A 19,440-nucleotide genomic window follows, 5' to 3' on the forward strand; every position below is an offset into this window, starting at 1 on the left:
GCACCGGTGCGTATGAGCCATGTATTTCAGCTCGGCACTTCTCTCACGCTTCATGATGATGATGATGATGATGATTTATTGGCATCCCCTTTGAAACGGGGTGGCGACAAATAGTCACCTAGCCTGCTTGATTTAATCAGGTATACTACACATGTTCTTTATCTAGCATTTTTGTATACCTTTTTCAAAAATTTAGCTTGTACCGCTGCCTATGATTTTAAGAGATCAGGTCGTATCCATCTTTTCCCTGCTTTTTTTCCACCAGTACTCTAATCGTCTCTTGCTGATCTCTACGGCTGATCTGTTTATGTTTCCTTCCACTTTAAACCCAAGCGCTTCTGGGAGTTGCACGTTACCTACGGTTCTCGCTGGGTGGATCCCGTCGCATTCCATTAGGATGTGCTGAGTGGTCTCTGGATCTTTACTGCAGCATACACATGTCTCATCTAGTTCCGAATATTTGTTCCGATATGTTTTCGTCCTTAGGCAACCGGCTCGAGCCTCAAATAGCAAGGCACTGCCCTTTGTGTTATTGTACAGATTTTCCCTTCTAATTTCTTTCTTCTCATTCTTGTAAATCTCCATTGTCCTTTTCGTTTCCATTCTTTGCATCCAATTCACGGTCTCTATTTCTCTCACTTTCTTTCTGATGACCCCTGGTTGTATATTTACAGTTTCGATTATCCTGCACTTGGTTGCCATTTTATAGACACGCTACGCCATCTAGCGGCGCCGCCGCGAGGCCCGTGCGTGGCCTCCGAATTGCATGGCGCGCCAGACGTGCGAACGCTGAGAATTGTTCCCTCCGTGGCCGCATACCCAGTGGCACATACGCAGTGACCAAAGTTGGCGTGAGAGAGGTTCTTTGAAGAGTGGCACATATACCCAGCGCATAAGGCTGTCATGGGGATGCTTAATGAAAATTGGCTACAGCGTCTTATTTTTAAAAGCCAGAATCACATCTGTCTGTTTCAATGGAACGTCGCTAAATGCCACACTTCTGAATAGTATTAGTAGTAGTAGTAAAATTTTATTATATTCAGAAACCGGACAGGCTCCTACCCTAGTCCTCAGAGGGGCTAGGGGCTTAAAGACGAAGTTTGTCCAGCAGGGTGGTGCCCCTATTCCAAGGCCCCACTAGCACGGGACATCCGCTCAGCTCGTTGGATCAGTCGTAGCTGATCTTCCAGGGCCGGGCTAGACAGCAGCGTCTCCCATTCGTTCCATGTGCCGTTTGTTTCGTGTTCTTCTCCGTGTTCTGCACACTCCCACGTGATGCGAAAGAGTGTTGGTGTAACTCCACACCAAGGGCATATGTCTCTGTATGCCGTGGGGTACATCAGGTGGAGTGTGTGCAAATTTATCTAGGTGTTCGCCTGTAATCTTCGCAACACGGTTGCCTCCACAGCGCTGTGTTTACCGTGCGGGGGTGGATAGATCTTTCTATTTTCTCTGAAGTATTTCAGAATTGTTGCAAAGCAAGAGTCTAGGGGTGTAGGGTCCTCTATTACAGAGTCTGGGGTGGCACGGTAATTTCTAAAGCCTCGAGCCGCCTCGTCCGCATGCAGGTTCCCGGTGACGCCCTCATGGCCGGTGCCCAGGTCACAGTTTGCATGTATCGAACCGTGGAGTCCTATCCAGTCGCGACAAGTATTCGGAGCGCCTAATTAAAGGGAAACTGAGACATCCACCCAAATGTAGCAATTGCTACAATGGAAACCCAACCGGGTTCCTTTGGAGCTCCTGTGCTCCAACTTTGACTCTTAGATAGTTCTGAATAACTTTTTTTCCTGAAGCCATGTACCAAATGCCACGTTTGTCTTTATTTGGTCAAAATTTCACCAGCAGCGAAAAGGTGTTTCTTTAAGCTTTCACTACTTGTCTTGCCGGTAATTCCAATCGTGGCTTCATGAAGAAGGAGTGTATGTGCACTGGAATACATATTGCAGACTTTCCAAACAACGTGGGAATATATGGAACACTATATTGTTATTTGTTTTGACGCATTTTGTATGCTGGATATTCTAAAGCAAAACATCAAAATATACTTCCATCACATCTAAAAGCATCCGTTTCCTCACGTTCAAAAACACCAGCCATGATCCTTTCATGCTACTAGGATTTTACCCATTATAGTGGAGTCGCATTACCGACAGGCATGCTGAGCCACCTTGCTCGACAACGTCTGTCTTTCCAGAAGAAGCTGCTCAAGTGCGTATCGCGTCCGAAATTTTTGATCCCGCTCCGGAGTGTCTTGGGCTTCTGGACGCTTGTGCTTGTTTGAAAAGAAATTGAAGTTTTATGAAACTCTTTAGCATAAGGTACGTTTTTGTGCGTGTGTGCATGTAATTGTAATGTAAATAGTGTTCGCCCTATGGCTACTGACATCATCTTGGGGCAGTAAACGACAAAAAAAAGTGTATTCATGGCGCAGCTGGATAAACCGCCGCGATGGTGTGCTTCAGAAACCCGTGAGGCGTGGGTATGGTTCGTCTGAGCACGGGAGGGAATTTAAATGTTTTCTTTTTTACTGAGGAGGTCTGAGACAATGGTTAGATAGCCACATTGTAGAAGAGCAAGAAATACGTGAAGTAGCTCAAGAATGCTAATCCCATTAAGAGGTAAGACCGGGAAGCGACACAATTACGGAAACACGTCACACACTTGCATCCGTATAGCTTTCAGCGCCTTTCCTGAGTTCCAGTGATTTACCGCAAGGTGCCATGATAACAGTTCACGTCGCACCATTTCGCTACTTCTGATAAAAACACGGATAAATAAAAAATTCGCTGATACTGCTACTACTAAAATATTCGCTGATACTAAAACAGAGAGAAAGAGAGAGGGAGAGCTGTGGCTACTGTATCGCACAGGCCCGTCACTTGAAGCAGATGATAATTCTTGTTTCACAAAAAGCCAAATGCGATGAAAGTCCTTCTGCACGGCCTTCTCGCCGCTGCAGTTGCCCGCTGTCAATGGCATTTTGCTACTGAGCAGAAAGTAGGTCGCCGGTTCGATTGCTGGAAGCGGCGGCTCCATTGCCATGAGATGAATCCGCAAAAACCCTCGCGCAGTTTGTGTTAGCTGCACCTGACTTACACCACATGATTAACAATAATCTGGAAAGCTCCATTAATAACTGACTCGTCATCCCAGCCCTGCGAATGTGGATGTCCGGCGAAGCTGTTGCCAACCGCCACTACAACTGCTGAAGGCGGTATGCAATGTTCTATGGTTTAGAGTAATGGTAGCGACGATCGCTTTCGTGGTGGCTGTGGTACATCGCGATGTGTTCCGCGACCACCTTTCGCTACATTCGTCACCAAGATCAATTTCAAACACGATCTGTACCGCATGGTCGGTTGATTGGGGTCATTGTGGCATGCGAGTCGAAAGTTGTCCGTGACGAACGACAGGAACCAGTGCTTCTTGTCGGGTTTCGCAATGTCAACATGAAAGTCGCCTGAATGTCGCACTAAAGTCGTCAACATTAAAGCCTCTTGAGAAAAAACAGTCGGGTCCTTGCTGGCTTGACGCTTGCGCTGAGTCTGTTAAGAACGACGTTCATCAATTTTGTCGGCACGCTGCCGCTTGTCGTATTGCTGTTTCTCTTCCCTTTACCGCTCCTCGTATTCACGCTGCTCCTCGGGTTTCCTAATTATGCGTTGCCTACCCATAGCGGTGCTGCAACAATGAAATCAGTTGCTAGGCTGGTTCTTTTATATGTGAAAGGCTAGGTGAAAGCCACTCCCAACGTCCACGTCACAAGCTGCCGTCGCCGCGGCAGCTAGCACAACAGTAATCTTTGCCGGGAAAATTATGCGGGGAGCGCTACGTGTTTCGCAGTGTTAGCGGAAGCGCCTCATCGTCAATTAGGCGCTTTGGGTGCTTTTTTGTGCTTGTTCTTTACTGAAACGAATGCTGTGCTATATAATGTTTGCATGATACCAATGAATCTATGTACTTTTCGCTTCAAGGTCTGAAGGTGTTCTTTTTTTTAATCCTTGAGGACGCTGCGAAAAGTGCCGACCAATTAGAGGCTAACAGCGCTTGCCGGGCTTAAGCCATCACCTGGGTCTTTCGTTCAACACATTGTCTCCTGTGTTAAAACCAGATATTGAAAAAAAAGTAGTTTATCACTATGACAGGGCAAATTTTGACGATAATAATATTGAGCTACCTAACTTTCTTGATCCTTTCTTGAGCCAATTTGATGATCGCACTGTTGATGAGAACTGGATCGTTTTCAAATATTCACTAAAGCACAACATGGTTTCCGAAAAAACTTGTCTCCCCCTTGCGAAACACAACTTCTTTCTTTTACTCACAGCCTCAATCTTATTCTTGACAAAGGTTCATTCACTGACTGTGTTTTCTTTGACTTCGCCAAGGCCTTTGACAAAGTGTGTCATAAATTGCTTATATTTAAACTTGCTAAACTTAGTCTTGATCCTAACCTGTTTGCATGGCCTGAAAAGTTTCTTTTTAATTGGTCACAGTACGTTGCGTCAAATAACCATATATCCCCATTTAGCCTCGCAGACTCTGGTGTGCCCCAAGAATCAGTTCGAGGCCCTCTTCTTTTCTTAATTCACATTAACGATTTACCCAATGATGTTTCATCTAGCACTTACCTTTTCGCAGATGGCTGTGTTATCATCCGTGAAATCTCAGATAGTTCTGATAACAAGTTCCTAAAAGACGATATTAACGCTATCTCTTGCTTGTGTGACGTATGGTTAATGCAACTTAACGTAACTAAATGTAAATGTATGCGTGTAACTCGCAGCAATATTCCTCCGCCGAACTACTATCTTAATACTACTTCCCTAGTAGCCGTAACATCCTATAAATACCTAGGCCACCACATAACCTCGACACTTTCCTGGTCATTGCACATCGATAAGGTAATGAACAATACTAACCGCATGCTAGGTTATATTCGCCGAAATTTTTTTCTGCTCCTATGTAATTAAAGTTAATTTTATACAAAACGATTACGAGCAGTAAAATAGAGTACGCCTCATCCATCTGGGACCCGCACCTTCAAACGCTTATTCAATCACTTGAACTAATCCAAAACAATGCTGCGCGTTTCATTTGTAGTAATTATATTCGCACTTCAAGCGTAACTTCGATGAAAAATTCCTTGCTACTTCCTCTGCTTTCAGCCCGACGTAAGTGCTCTCGCCTTGCTTTATTTCATAAACTATATTTCCACAATTCCTACCTGCACGATAATCTTATATCATCTCCCACCTACATTTCCTCTCGCATTGATCATAGCCATAAGGTTGGAATAATTCATCGCCACACCAGAACTTGTCAAGAATCATTTATTCCCAGGACCTCTCAAGAATGGAACCACCTTCCCGGCGCAGTTGTTGCAATCGAGGACAACTCAAAGTTTCGTTCGGTCATATCCGACAACATCGCTCCTTGATACAATTAACTAATCAATTTTGCTGTGTTAACCGTACTGCTTTTGCTGCTTTGTTAGCTATTTATGTATGTTTTTTTTCTGTTTTTTTACCCACTGCCCTCTGTAACACCTCGGACTTGAGGATACAATAAATAAATAAACAAATAAATAAATAAATAAATAAACCAAGAGCTTCGCTGTAAATGTGTCCCTCATAGACCGCGGTAAAGGGTATGGACATAAACCACACAATTAAATTTTCGTAGTCTTGCTGAAACAAAAATAATTAAAAAAACATAAAACACAATATTGGCGGAGTATGCAGCGAGGTGTGCTAGAACGCTAGGCAGAAAACAAAGGAGGGAACTATATATTAAAATAGCGGTGCAGTGATCCGCTGAGGAGCAAAACTATGCTGCCCTCTCGTTTGTGCTGTTGTCCATATACAGCTCGAATACCAGATCAGTAACGATGCGCCTGCCGAGCTTGTCTTTGGGCAACATGAACTAATATATGCACATCACAGTGGTAGAAGCGTAAGGACGCCTCACGAATTGATACGAATGCAAATAATACGGCCCTACTGCAGATAATAATACTAATCTGCAACGTCCTTTGAACGAGTCATTGCCGCAGAAGGAAAAAAAAGAGAAAAAAGAAAACTGGATAAAAAACAAGAGAACAGGTACATTCGGTACATTATGCAAGGAGTTGGGCGCGCGCGACGTGGTTGCGTAGTAGCGGCAAACCTTTCTGAGCGCTCGGTTCGTAGTCGAAGTAAGTCTGCGGGCGGTCAGATTTACGAGTTGCGGACACGCTTCCGTGGTCAATATCGTGCGGGACGTGCTACTTCCGCTCGCGCGCCTTTCCGCTCTCGCGACCCGCTTATCGCCTACATGGTGCCTTTGTGCATACAAAAAAGGGGGCTTCCGTCGCCTAATTGTAATAAACACCCGCTAAATGTTCTTTCCTGGCGTGTCGCGAGTAAAGAATTGAGGGAAAACTAGTTCTGCGCCTGCCCGCCGGTGATTACGAGGGTTGCAGCGAGGCAGCTATAACCACGCGGGGTTCGGTTTGGCGCAGTGTACGTTGACCAGTTTCTTGACAATCACCCCGTTTTTGCGCGCTCGCAGTGCCTAAAACACTGAGCTTTGCGCAAAAAAAAAAGAAAAAAAAAGATTTAGGGCTGCTTGTTCGCTGGGTGCTGGGCGTCCCGGATTGCACGAGACTTCAAAGTAGAGAGAGCTCAGCGTCAACACATGTGAACCTATATCGCTGCAACCTGCTCGAACCCGTGTGCCGTGCAATGGGAAAAAAGGGAACGGTAAAGGAAGTGCAAAAACGTTGTTTGTGCAAGTGCAGAGTGTACGAGCTGTATGACAAGAAAGAAAATTCGGTAGATTCGACACACTTTGTTGGAATCTACATACAGTGAAGATTTGTTTAAATGCAGGAAGAGTTCTGAAACATGTGTGCGTGCGTGTGCGGGTGCGTGTGTGTGTGTGCGCGCGTGCATGTGTGTGTGTGTGTGTGGGCGGAGGGGGGGGGACGTCCTTCTTTTGCTGTGGTTTTGCCTCTTCGGCAAAACCGCGGCAGCCCCCATGAGGCACGACCAGGAAAGTCCGTGGTGGGTTCGTTTTAAAATACGCAGATTAAACGCACATGTGAAGCGAAGCTTTAGTGAAGCCTCGGGTAATTTAATAGTGTCTAAAATCAACGGCGGTGCGTACAATTGCGTTTATTTTTAACTTGTACAACTTGTAACCTACTGCAATGTTTTTTTTTTCTCAATATATTACATTAGGAGATGTCAGCGCGTTTCATTGGCGCTGGTTACTCATTTTTACATAGAACTGCATCCAATCAGTTCTACAATACGGCAAAATCCCATAAAAACACACTCAGACTTAAGAAGCGTGTAAGATTAGAGAGAGAGAGAGAAAGAAAGGGAAAGAAAGACAAGGAGGTTAGCCAGTGTAAGTACCGGCTGGCTACCCTGGGCTGGGGAAAGGACTAAAGGGAATAAAAGGTGATAGAAGAAAAATTACAAAAATTAGGTACGAAAAATTCGCACCATAACGCGACCCTACGCGCTACTACGTTCAAAGTCGGTCGCACAATTCACAAGCCCTTAAGAACTTCAGCAGAGCCCTTAAGGCCTTGAGTTCCGAAACCCGTCTGGATCAGTGTCCTGAAACTTTTTCCTCTGTGAAGGGACGATCGTCCAGTTTTTCAAACGCAGTCGCTAGCACTTTTCTTGCCACATTGTAGCGGGGACAGTCACAGAGGAGGTGCTTCATCGTCTCCTCGCCGCCACAGCTTTCGTAACCAGAGCTCGGCCATTCCAATGCGGAAAGAATAGGCGTTCGTGAATGCGACGCCGAGCCACAAGCGGCACAGAAGTGTTGCTTCCGCTCGTGGTAACCCTGGTGGAAAACTGAATTGCAGACGTGGATCCAATCTGTCGAGGCGTGCGTTGCTGAATTCACTGGTGTTCCACAGAGTCTGCTAAGCTCGCGTGCGAGGGAGCGAAGCTTTGTGGCTGCGTCTGTTCTCGACAGTGGTATTGATATAACAAGGGCACCATCGTGGGCCGATCGAGCAGCGTCATCCGAACTATGATTTCCCGAAATTCCGCAGTGACCCGGTATCCACTGGTAGATGATGTGCCCCTTGTCGGTTGCGTAATGGTGAAGTAGTAGGATGTAAGCGACTAATTGTACATTAGGTCCGTGGTTGATAGAGCAGAGCAGTCACTGGAGAGCCGCCTTTGAGTCACAAAAGATGGACCACGACTGTGATGATTTGGGACCAATAAATTCCAGAGCAGCACGGACAGCTGCGAGTTCTGCAGCCGTCGATGATGTAATGAGAGACGTCTTGAATTAGATGGTGACAGATATCACGGGAATCACTACTGCTCCAGCTGAACTTTTGGAAGGGACAGAACCGTCCATTTAAAAATTGGCGCGTTCTCTGTGCTTCTCATCTATGAATAAAAGAAAGGTTTGTTTGAGGGTGAATGATCACATCTCCGTTTGTTTTTGATACCCAGAATCACAGAAGGGCTTGGATTGGATGCAGGCACCACAGTGGTAGAGATGGTCGTGCTGAAGGCATGAAGTTTGACGGTAAAGTTCTATTGTTGGCGGCGATAATCCTGCTAATTGCTGAAGGAGGTCCAGCGGTAGGAAGGGAGGCGAGATGATGCGATGGAGCTCGGGCGAAGTGCCTGATGTGCATCCTTAAAGCGTCGACTTGAATGTGCGTATTGATGGGGTGGTCATGCGCGATGGCTATTGTTACTGCCGTGGATGCACACCTGGAAAGGTCAAGACGTATTCGCAGAGCTTGAGCTTGCATAGACAGGAGGGCACGGAGGTTGGTCTTGCCGACCCCACTCAGTACACGTAAGCTATAGCGTAGGAGACCCAGGAAGAGTGCGCTTTAGAGTTCGAGCATCGCCCTCACAGATGCACCCCATGACTTTGAGCTTGTTGGTAAAACATGCTTTAAAGTTTGATTAACTTTGCAAGGAAATCAGAGGAGACAGTAGAGGGAACAGAAGAGAACTGTTCCCTCTTCTGTCCCCTCTGATGTCCTTGCACAGTTAAACTTGAAGTAAACTTAAAAGGAAGCTCTAGCTCGGCCTCAACTGAGATGGTCCCTAATCAGATACATGAACAACGTAGAAATGTGTTTCTGAGATAACCAGTGGGTCGATTTCAAATAAATTTGTTCCATTTGAGGGAGAAAGTTAAACTCTAGTGACTGTTTTCAGGAGAATTTTCACCTAGGGCTTGAATGTTTTTAAAGAAATTTTTCGAAATCAGTAGGTTTGAAAAAAATAGAATCAAGAATTTTGAAAATGCGTAGCCCTGTACCAAGAAGGGAAATCGCAGTTCTGCAAACTGTATCCGTTAAAGCATCCAAAGTGGACAAAGTTGCTATATCAATTTATATTGTTTACAAGGGTTTTGCAAACGTCATACCCACATTTTAGTGGTAACATTGAGAGGCATCTTTTTACATCAATTTTGTCTGCTTTAGATGTACTATTAGATTCAATTTACAGAATTGCTAAATCATTTTTCATTGCCTAGTCACAGAGTTATAAATTTGATACTTTCGTTTTCTCAAAATTTGCGATTTTTCAACAATTTTTGTTAAAATACTAACGGGCAAATAAAAACGCCGCTAGCAACAGTCACTAGATTTTAAGGTTTCCCTTTAAATGCAACAAACCTCATCAAATTTGGTGCAGTGGTTGATGAGAAAACGTTTTCTCCTTTCCAATGTATTTAGGTAGCAGCCCCCGAGCTTAAGCTTCTTCTTTAGGTCGACTTATATAAATTTTATAAGTCAAGCACACTCAATCTTAAGCCACATAAATATCATATTTTCCGGATTATAATTCGCACCCTTGTATAAGTCGAGAACTATTCTTCCACTTTCCGCGAGTTATGCCAATTGCAGCGACTTATAAGTCGTACCTATTTTAACTCAGTCGGCATAATGAAACGGTGCATGCTTGTACACTAATGGCGAAATGCCCTACTTACCTATTTCACGGAACTACACTTCCGCAAACGAAATTTTTACTATTCCGCTCATTCTAGCAGAAAAAAAACTTAAACCAACACATCTCTTAGGCACTGAAACGAACATTTATTGCACTTAACACGAGCCCATCGAAGATCGAAGGCCTCGTCCTCAGACACATTGTCAAAAAATTTTGCTAATTTGGCCGGCAGTACTGTTGGGCCAGTGTCGTCAATCTCTGAATAACCTTTATGCGACGTTGTATGCACGTTGCTGTTATTGCTTCGGCGACGTGGCGTGCTCAGAAGGAACCCACGAGCAATCGCAACCTTGATCACAACACGCCTGAACTAGTACGACCAGCTAGAAAATGCGCATACAAAAGTGAAATTGTGACCGGAAGCCGGAGAGAGGGAGATAGACAGAAGCGGTAAAGCAGAGAAGTTAACTAGAGAAGAATGTCCGGTTTGGTACCCTAGGCTGAGGAGAGCGGGAAGGGGGAGGTAAAGTGAGAGGAAAGTAGAGATACAGAAAGAAAGGGAGCACAGATACGCAATCACAGTCAGTCTCTGTCACCGCATACAATCACTGCACGGCACACTGGCACTTGTAGCCCTGTAAACATCAGTTCAGGCTACAGCCGCTTGTCCTATTCTGCCAACACAGCTCTCGTCGCCCTCCCCTGCGATGTCTTGTGATGGCGGAATTCTAAAATGGTTTCCTCTGATAAAGGTCTTTAGTCCAAGCGCGCTATCGCGATTGCGAGCGATCGTCTCTGTAAATTGTAGCGAAGACAGTCACAGAGAAGGTGTTGAAGTGTCTCCTCGCTACCACAGTCATGACACGAGGCGTCGTCGGCCCAATCGATCCGTAAAGCTAACGTGCACAAGTATCTCTACATGAAAAGCGTGGACACAGAATGGAGGAAGAGGTCAAGGAAGTTGGCAACCCAATACAGAATAATTGAAACTGTAAATAGACAACCAGGAGTCCTCAGAAAGAAAGTGAGAGAAAAAGACACCGTGAATTGGATGCAAAGAATGGAAACAAAAAGGACAAGGGAGATTTACAAGAATGAGAAGAAAGAAATTAGAAGGGAAAATCTGTACGATAACACAAAGGGCAGTGCCTTGCTATTTGAGGCTCGAGCCGGTTGCCTATAAGGACGAAAACATACGGGAGCAAATATTCGGCACTAGATGAGGCATGTGTATGCTGCAGTAAAGATGCAGAGACTACTGAGCACATCCTAATGGAATGCGACGGAATCCACCCAGTGAGAACTGTAGGTAACGTGCAACTCCCAGAAGCGTTGGGGTTCAAAGTGGAAGGAAACATCAACAGATCAGCCGTAGAGATAAGCAAGAGACGATTAGAGTACTGGTGGAAAAAGAAGCAGGGAAAAGATAGATACGACCGGATCTCTTAAAATCATAGGTATTGGTACAAGGTACATTTTGAAAAAGAATAATGAGAGGTATACAAAAATGCTAGATAAAGAACATGTATAGTACACCTCAATAAATCAAGTAGGCTAGGTGACTATTTGTCGCCTCCCCGTTTCAAAGGGGATGCCAATAAATAATCGTCATCATCATCATTGGAAAGCAAAGTACTTCGTAAAAGCTACTCCTAGCCATATTCGATGACGCAGGGTAACTGATTTATTTATTTATTTATTTATTTATTTATTTATTTATTTGCAGTACCTTCATGGTATAAACTCATTAGATAGAGAGGGGGGGATACATAGATATGATGATGATAACCAAATCGTACTTTTTTGTAATCTGTATACCTCGGGCGTCACAATGTAACGACAAAAATTGTGGTGCCCTTTGGTTTTCTGGCACCCTTTATTGCGTCAATTCTATGGGTTTAACCTCATCTTTTAACTAAACTTTAATAACAAACTGTAGCGTGACCTTTAATCCCGGAGGCACCTATATCACGAATGTCATGTTGGCACCTTCACTTCTAGCCGCAGTGCTTTAAGTTCCAGTGGTGTTAGCCGCACTGTCTACACGTCGAACCCTAGGAGCTGGCATCTGTACCAACGGGCGCTCATGTGCTACTACCAAGGCTCAATTTCGTTGAAAATACTTCCACGCATGGTCTTTTGTACTTGAAAACAGAAGAAGAAGAAAAAAACATGTATATGTCGTGCTAGCGTGCATAAGTTTTTGCATATATATGAGGTCATGAGCAAGATTTAATGAATTTTTAAAAATCGCCTGTTGCAGATAACATAATCCTAATCCCTGTGCTCAATTTTATTCAAAGATGTGAACATTACTTGCGGGAGATATCGAAACACATAGTCAACTAATTTACACAAATGCACGAATTACATTCTTATTTACTAGCTTATGGCACATATAGCACTTTACGAATTGTAGGCGGTGAGATTGCAAGGCTTATTATCAACACGTAATGAATTTTCACAATCACACCAGTTTGGAGATATGCGCCGTCAAACTCGCCTTAAATATGTATTGTTACACTCCGAAACGCAGTTTTATGCTTTGAAGCTCAAAAGCAACTGCAACGCCCATGTATTTCGTCCCACACTTTGGGAAATAATGTCTCGAAACTGGAAATTCATTTGAAATGGGGACGTCTTGCAAGTTGACCAGCTACACTTCGTAGATTGCAAAATGTGCCATAAAGTATTTAATTAGCAACTTAATTAGTTACGTTTTGTTATTTAGTTGAATATATGTTTGAATTTATCGTGCTCTAAGGTTCACCTCTTCGAATTATCCAGCTCGAGGTCAAGAATTGTGCTATCAATCACAAGTAGCCCTTAAAATACCGTAAAGATTTAAAATAATCACCCAGTATAAGTCGCACCGTTATATAAGACTCACCGGCGAAAAATTTGGAAAAAGGACAGCGAATTCTACTCCCAAAGTTGCGGTAAATAAAAGCACTGAGTATTTAAGGCAAGTTACATAACTGCACTAAAAACAGCTCGAAAAAACTGTGAAGTAAAAAACAACACTGACACGCCCAGTACAGTGACATAACTACACTTTAGCCGGGGCATAGAAGAAAACGCGGAATAAGGTAATAAAAATTCAGAGCCCTTCCCTTGTCGAGAACATGTGGTTAAGCGAAGCTTGTGGCAGGACGACGCTATCGCAGGCGTTCCGTTGCGTTTGCCCTAAACTCAGGGTCGGCAGCTCTTCGCTGACGTTTGCCTCAACATCGCGCTCCCGCAGCTCATGGTCCGCGGCTCTTCGCTGACGTTACGCCTGGGCTTCGGAAGCCCTCACGCTAGAATCGGGCAAAAAGCTTCGCTAACGCCCATTTTCTCGACAGGGGAAGGGCTGGTGGTTTTGTCTCTTTGGGTCGCATGTGTGACAAGGGTAGTTCAAGGGCGCGTTACAGAACCCCGAGCCCACATGGGTATGTGCAATTGAGCTTGGACCCTTTTGCACTATCAACAGGATGGACCCACATGACAGGGGTATGTGCCATTGCGCTTGGACCCTTGCTGCGCTATCACCAGGATCGGCCCACTTCTACGTGACACCACCATCACCTCCTATAGGGAGCCTATAAAGCTTCGTTTAAAAGGCAAATGAAGTTAGTCACAGAATAGAACAAGGTCAGGCCAAATAAAACGCATTCTTTGAGCTTACAATAGATGGTGAGCACTCTACTCAATATTCACTGGGGATATCGCTCGCTTCGAGAAATCTGCATTAGTGTTCGCCTCTTCAATGAATGTGTTGGCCATGTACGGAGGATATTTTTCAGGCACAAAGGCCTCTAATCCAGTGCCATTAGAACGTTGTTTTTCTGCGTCGTGCCGCAGTAATTTTAAAAGAAGATGTATATCTTCACACACGTAGCCACAAATGCATTGCGGGATATCAGTGCGGAATATCTTGTGCACAAAGTGCTTTCTGAACACGGTGTCTAGCCGTAGACGGTGAACCAACGTTTCAGAGGATCTGCTTGCATCCCATCAGCGCAGGATTTCGAATTGAAGCGAAGGGTCGTTGTAAAATAAATATGAAGATATTGAATTTATTGAAATCATGTCGGCTTTGCAATCATGGGCTGAAATCTGTAATCATGTATGCCGAATTCGCCGAGCGTTAGAGGACTTCCCGACGTAACGCTGTTCACATTCGCTTGTCCTGCTATCTCGTCCGCTTCGACATGCTCAGGGATGTTGCAGTTTCCACTTATCTACTGGATTATTGTTGTGTGGTTCTCTGCACTTGCTTTCGTGAGTTCCTTTATAGTTTCGGGAACTAAAGAAACGTTCAGCGAATTGGTGCTCTTACTATGCATTGACGATAAAGCTGCCTGTTAATCATATTGGATAACTCATATTCGGCCCTCTTATACTAAATTTATGCATCGTAACACAAAAAAATATTGCGAAAAGCTCTGCTGCAGCTGATGATGTCGTGTGAGATAGCCTAAATGTTTTTATTTGGTTGCATTCTGGAATGGAACCGGCAGAGTTGTAGGGGTCAACAGATAACTATATAAGGTGATCTGTTATATGTCTATAACATTCCGGCTCATAACGTTCGTGGTCAGAGCACCCACTGATGTAGATATTGGAACGGTCCTCAAAAGTTAATAGTTAAAAAAGTGCCACTTTTGTTTCATCGATGACCGCCAGCACTCACTGTCAATACGCTGGCTTGATGAAGAGTAGCAGGAAGACAGCGCGCCCAAAGCCAAGAACTATATCGGCATGCCCTACGTATTCGCGCTTGCCGAAGATTACCTACAACATACAGGGTGTCCCGACTATCATGCACCAAGAATTAAAAATATGCAAACGCCACGTAGCTGGACAGAACCAAGGTAATGTTGTTTGCCGTCATTTGGAGGTATTTCGATTATTTTTTGGATTGCGCCTAACTACAAATTTGGTCTTAATTAATCAACTTCTCAAATGAAATATTTAGGTAAAAAGTGTCAATGACAAAATTGTAGAGTGACATGAAAAACTCCCGATACACCTTTCTGTTGCTCATTACGTGCTACATAAAAGTGTTTTACCGAGCATGAAAGATGCCCGCGAATACACAGAAACTTGCGGCGCGACTGGCCGCTCGAGGCACTTTGCGTGTATTCGCAGGCATCTTTCGCGCTCGGGAAAACACTTCTATGTAGCACGTATTAAGCACCAGCAAGCTGTATCGGGAGTTTTTCGTGTTGCTCTACAGCTACTTCATGTACACATTTAATCTAATGATATTATTTGAAAAGTTGAATAATTAATTGGGACTAATTATGTAATAAGGCGGAATGCAAAAAATAAACTGAGTACCTCCAAACTATACTGTATGGTTAGAGCTAGGCGAGATGCTATCTGCAAGCTACGGTGTAAGTGTGCGCTACATAAATTCCGTACTTAAATTTAGATTTCTAAACTCAGTAACAACATTCTAGATTTCTAAATACAATTATATTGAAGAAAAAGGCATACGACGATCGATGCGAAATTGTTAAGAAGCTAACATCACAGCGTCGTACGACGCAGATGGATATTATCCCGTTTGCTTCAGCAAACGTTTAAAAGCGAACCTGCCCATGCCCAGGCTCTAGCGAAGTACTAGCGAATGCTTTACCTTTGACGCTATGCACACATTCCAGACGCAGAAGCTCTTTTCCATCGTAATCTATGCCATCTCTATGCTGATGGCTTGCCTAGTTTGCTGATGGCCAAGAGTGAAATAATTAGGCTTCGTGCAAAATTTCTGTAAAATACGCGACAAAAGACGTGATTCTCAAACGCCTAACCAAACGAAAAAATGAGCGCTGATAGCCCACAGAAAGACTGAGAGAGAATAAAAAGGAAAGGCAGGAAGATAAACCAGGTTGCACTTGATTTGCTACCCTACACTGGAGACGAAGGCAGTTGGAAGGGCAAGGAATGGAAAAGGACGAAGGGAAGGAATATCAGGCGATGTCTTCTTGCACAAACAACAGCGTTTAGAGCACAATCAAAGGCGGCCAAAGAGCTCACTTGGCTTCAAAATGTGCAGAAATTCTTTTGTCTCCCTCAGCGTGGATGATGCTCGAGTCCATGGTATCAATATATTTTTTCTTCTGTCAAGTACGCTCTGTCGTCCACTCGGCTTAAGCGACACGCAAAGTCTGTCTTCACTTATCAAAAGAAGGGCACAAGATAAGGATGTGCACTGTGATGTAGTCGCAGTCGCAACAGTGGCGCGAGGCACTATCCATCATGCCGACACCGAAGCAGTAGGCGTCAGTAAAAACTACGTGCACCTTCAAACGACAGAGAAAACTTGTGTCGCATCAACATAAATCAGACGCTAGCGGAAGAAGCAATGAAGAGACTTAAGAGAGTACCGTCGCGATTCGGCACATTCCCGTGAATTCCAATGCTCTAATGCATGGCGAAGAGCAAGTAAAAGGAAAGTATAATCTCCACTTCCTATGCTGAGTCACGCGGGTTCAATCGGTAGCAGACGCCGAGCAGCCTTTACTTCTTTTCCCCTTGTTGCTCCGCTGCTCTCTCAGACGTGACAAAAAGCATTTTGGCGCCAGTTCCAACCAGAGTGGGCAACGCAAACGTTAGCGTGGTGCATGGTCGCTGTCAAGCCAATGCTTTGATTGTGGGCAGTTTGCCATATGGGATACCAGACTTTGAATAAGCTGCGACTCGTTGCTCTATAGATTTTGCCCAGTTGACTTCGTCGTGAAACCTTGGTGCATGGCGGTGATCTTACAGCTTCGCGCACCGTTCTGGGTTGTGCGGAATTCTATGCCAGCGTCATTATGGTTGAGCCCATTTTAAGCAGACTGGTAAATTGCAGAGAAGCAATCGTGAGTCGTGCAGAACTTCGCAGAGCGTTGCTTTGCGGATTGATTGGCTGTATTTCCATACTCTTGACTGAGGTAGCGTTTAGGGAAAATCATGCACGAGTTATCAACATCTCAGGGGATCGGTCACACGTTCCTGGTCAGAAATATCAACGAAAAGATTATACGCCCATCGTTAGACACTGCTATTTAAGTAATCCAGTCAAAACACACACAATCTTTTTTTGCATAAGTGATTAAACATAGAACATTTTAAACATAAATAATGCGGCAATTATGATTTTTGCAGTCTGAATTCAAGAATTTGAGACTGCGAAAATCGTTCTGCTGAACCAGAGCTCTCCTGAGTTAGCTCTTTCTTTCAGCGCAGGTCTAACTGCAAGTATCATACCACGAAAGTCTGGAATGGTTCAATTTACTCGCTTTGTCAGCACTCGGTGCAACGCAAAATTCACAACTAACTGTAATCTTAGAATACAAAATTGAAATTCTCTTAACAGCGTAAACAACGAAAAAGATTATCATCTCTTATTATAGCCCAGGGTGGTCAAAATACTCCGCAACCCTCTATTACGACTAGGGTTGCGAACTCTCTAGTGGACGAAGTCGGGACGAGTGAGTACGGAGCTTGATCGACTCTGTCAGCGGCAGTAGCCGCTATTCTGAGTGTGTAAGTGCGAGAAAGCCGCATGCAATTTTCGCTCCTACCATATCGCGATTTACAACAAGAAAGCGGCAGTAGTTGCCTGGATAACATGGCTACCAATATGCACATAGAGGTACTGGAACGGTTACGGCGTACAATGGAGTGAAAACCTAGACAAAAACAAAACTGCGTTTCACGTTTATGACTGCAACAGGAGACAAAATGGAAGAATGCGCAATGCAGCTGTAAGGCATTACAAAAAGACAATATGCTTTATTGACTGTTTTTCCGCAGACAGAATGCAAACTTCATGACATTTGGCCGTCCAGACATTAGGTAAAATTGGGACTCGGGACTTTTACTCAAAATTCGAGAGTGTCCAGCTAAATTAGAGACGGTTAGCGAACCTAAATGCGGCCTCTCAAGGCTCGCAGTGTAGCTTTAGAAATTAAACATATTCAACTCAATGAGTCAACTTACGACCGAAGTCAGGAGAAGATACAACAGTGCCCCTTAATTAAAACCTAAAACTTAAGTACGCCTGCTACCAAGAAGTGGGAAAGGTCTCGGGCTTCACTTCCGGTTGTGGGAATCGAGCCATGGACCAGCAATCGGCCGGGATCGTCGATCTACAACAGCGACTATACTAACCAGCGTGTAAGAGTTGGTGGTGCGACAGTTAAATAACTGTTAAATCGGACAGCATTCCTGCCAGCGTGCCGGTCATCTACATACGCTGCCCCCTGCAGCCAAGCGAAACCCAAATGGCCCTGCTAACACCAATTTCCTTTCGCGATATATCATTCTCCAGCCTGACTATGGCGCATCGGCACCACGTGTTGTCCTGTATGGTAATGTATTTCACAAAACGTACTATGACATCTCTCCTGCACTACACCTATACGCCATATACACACACACACACGCACACATATATATATATATATATATATAGGCGCAGAATGCTTACCTTTTATTCATGCAGTAGTACACGATGGGGTTGCACATAGCGTGCGCCATGGCGAGCCAGTACATTGCGAGGTACACATGCTGGATGTGGTCTAGGTAGGCCACGTGTGGGTTGTGCGACACGTAGAGGAAGTACGTGTGGTAGGGCAGCCAGCACACGGCGAAGAGCAGCACCACGGTGAACAGCATCTTCACCACCTGCGCAGAGAGGGTAAACGTGTTTTTCTGGGATAAAATAAGTGGAACACGAGAGCACTCAATTGAGGTGATATAAAAATGTGCCGAAGTTGTAGAAAAAAAGTAACAATAAAGAAAAACACATTAGTTGTTTTACTTGTACTTTTGCAAGCGACGAAAAGCATACCTGCATGGGTGAATATTTTTAGGAACGCAGTATACGCGGTGTATATTTCGAAGCGCAGAATTTAATTTGGGGCGCTTGAAGTCTTTGCATACGCACACAATACCAGTAGATGGAACTGAATAGTTTATTGTCAAATAATAATAAAACGGGTGTTTATGACCTAGCTTTACAACTGTTTAAATGAGTTCAAGCTTTCAATGAGCGCGCCTTTTTTTCACATATATGCTACACAATATGTCATAAGGGCAAAAGTGAATTTACACATTAAGTCGTTCATACGCAATTGTTGCTAGAACAGTATTAATGAGAAAGCAGAACACCTTACTATATAATATAATCTGAGGTGGTAAGGTTCTAAACAAGGCCGTGAAAGGAGCTCGGGAGCAGAACAGAACAAAAAAAGATTAGTCCAAGACAATTTCGGACGTCTTCGCAAAGATACGTTCGAACGTGTCATGTCATTATGCATTACTACCATCTTTCTCGTCACCTGAAAGTCGCTGCATCTTTCCTTTCGTTTGAGCGAACAAGTTGCCTCTTTGCAAGCTTGGCCTTCACTCATATGCGGAGATGGGGCAATTTAGACATATTTTTTTATCGAAGCTATATACCTCTACCAACCAACGGTTCTTTCGTGTGCCCAGCAAAAAACTTCCTCCAAAAAAAGTA

The 19,440-nt window shown here is 44.2% G+C and overlaps 1 protein-coding gene across 1 annotated transcript in view; it reads right to left on the reverse strand.

Annotated features, from left to right (window-relative positions):
* Positions 1-19,440, reverse strand: part of LOC119448574 (tachykinin-like peptides receptor 86C) — a 382,544-nt gene that overhangs the window by 138,905 nt on the left and 224,199 nt on the right. Inside the window, exon 4 of the mRNA XM_049664211.1 lies at positions 18,409-18,605. Within this exon, the coding sequence (XP_049520168.1) occupies positions 18,409-18,605 (197 nt within the window). The remainder of the gene's footprint in view (positions 1-18,408; positions 18,606-19,440) is intronic.

The sequence above is a fragment of the Dermacentor silvarum genome, chromosome 1 (assembly GCF_013339745.2).
Source record: "Dermacentor silvarum isolate Dsil-2018 chromosome 1, BIME_Dsil_1.4, whole genome shotgun sequence".
In the NCBI taxonomy this organism is placed as follows: Eukaryota; Metazoa; Arthropoda; class Arachnida; order Ixodida; family Ixodidae; genus Dermacentor; species Dermacentor silvarum.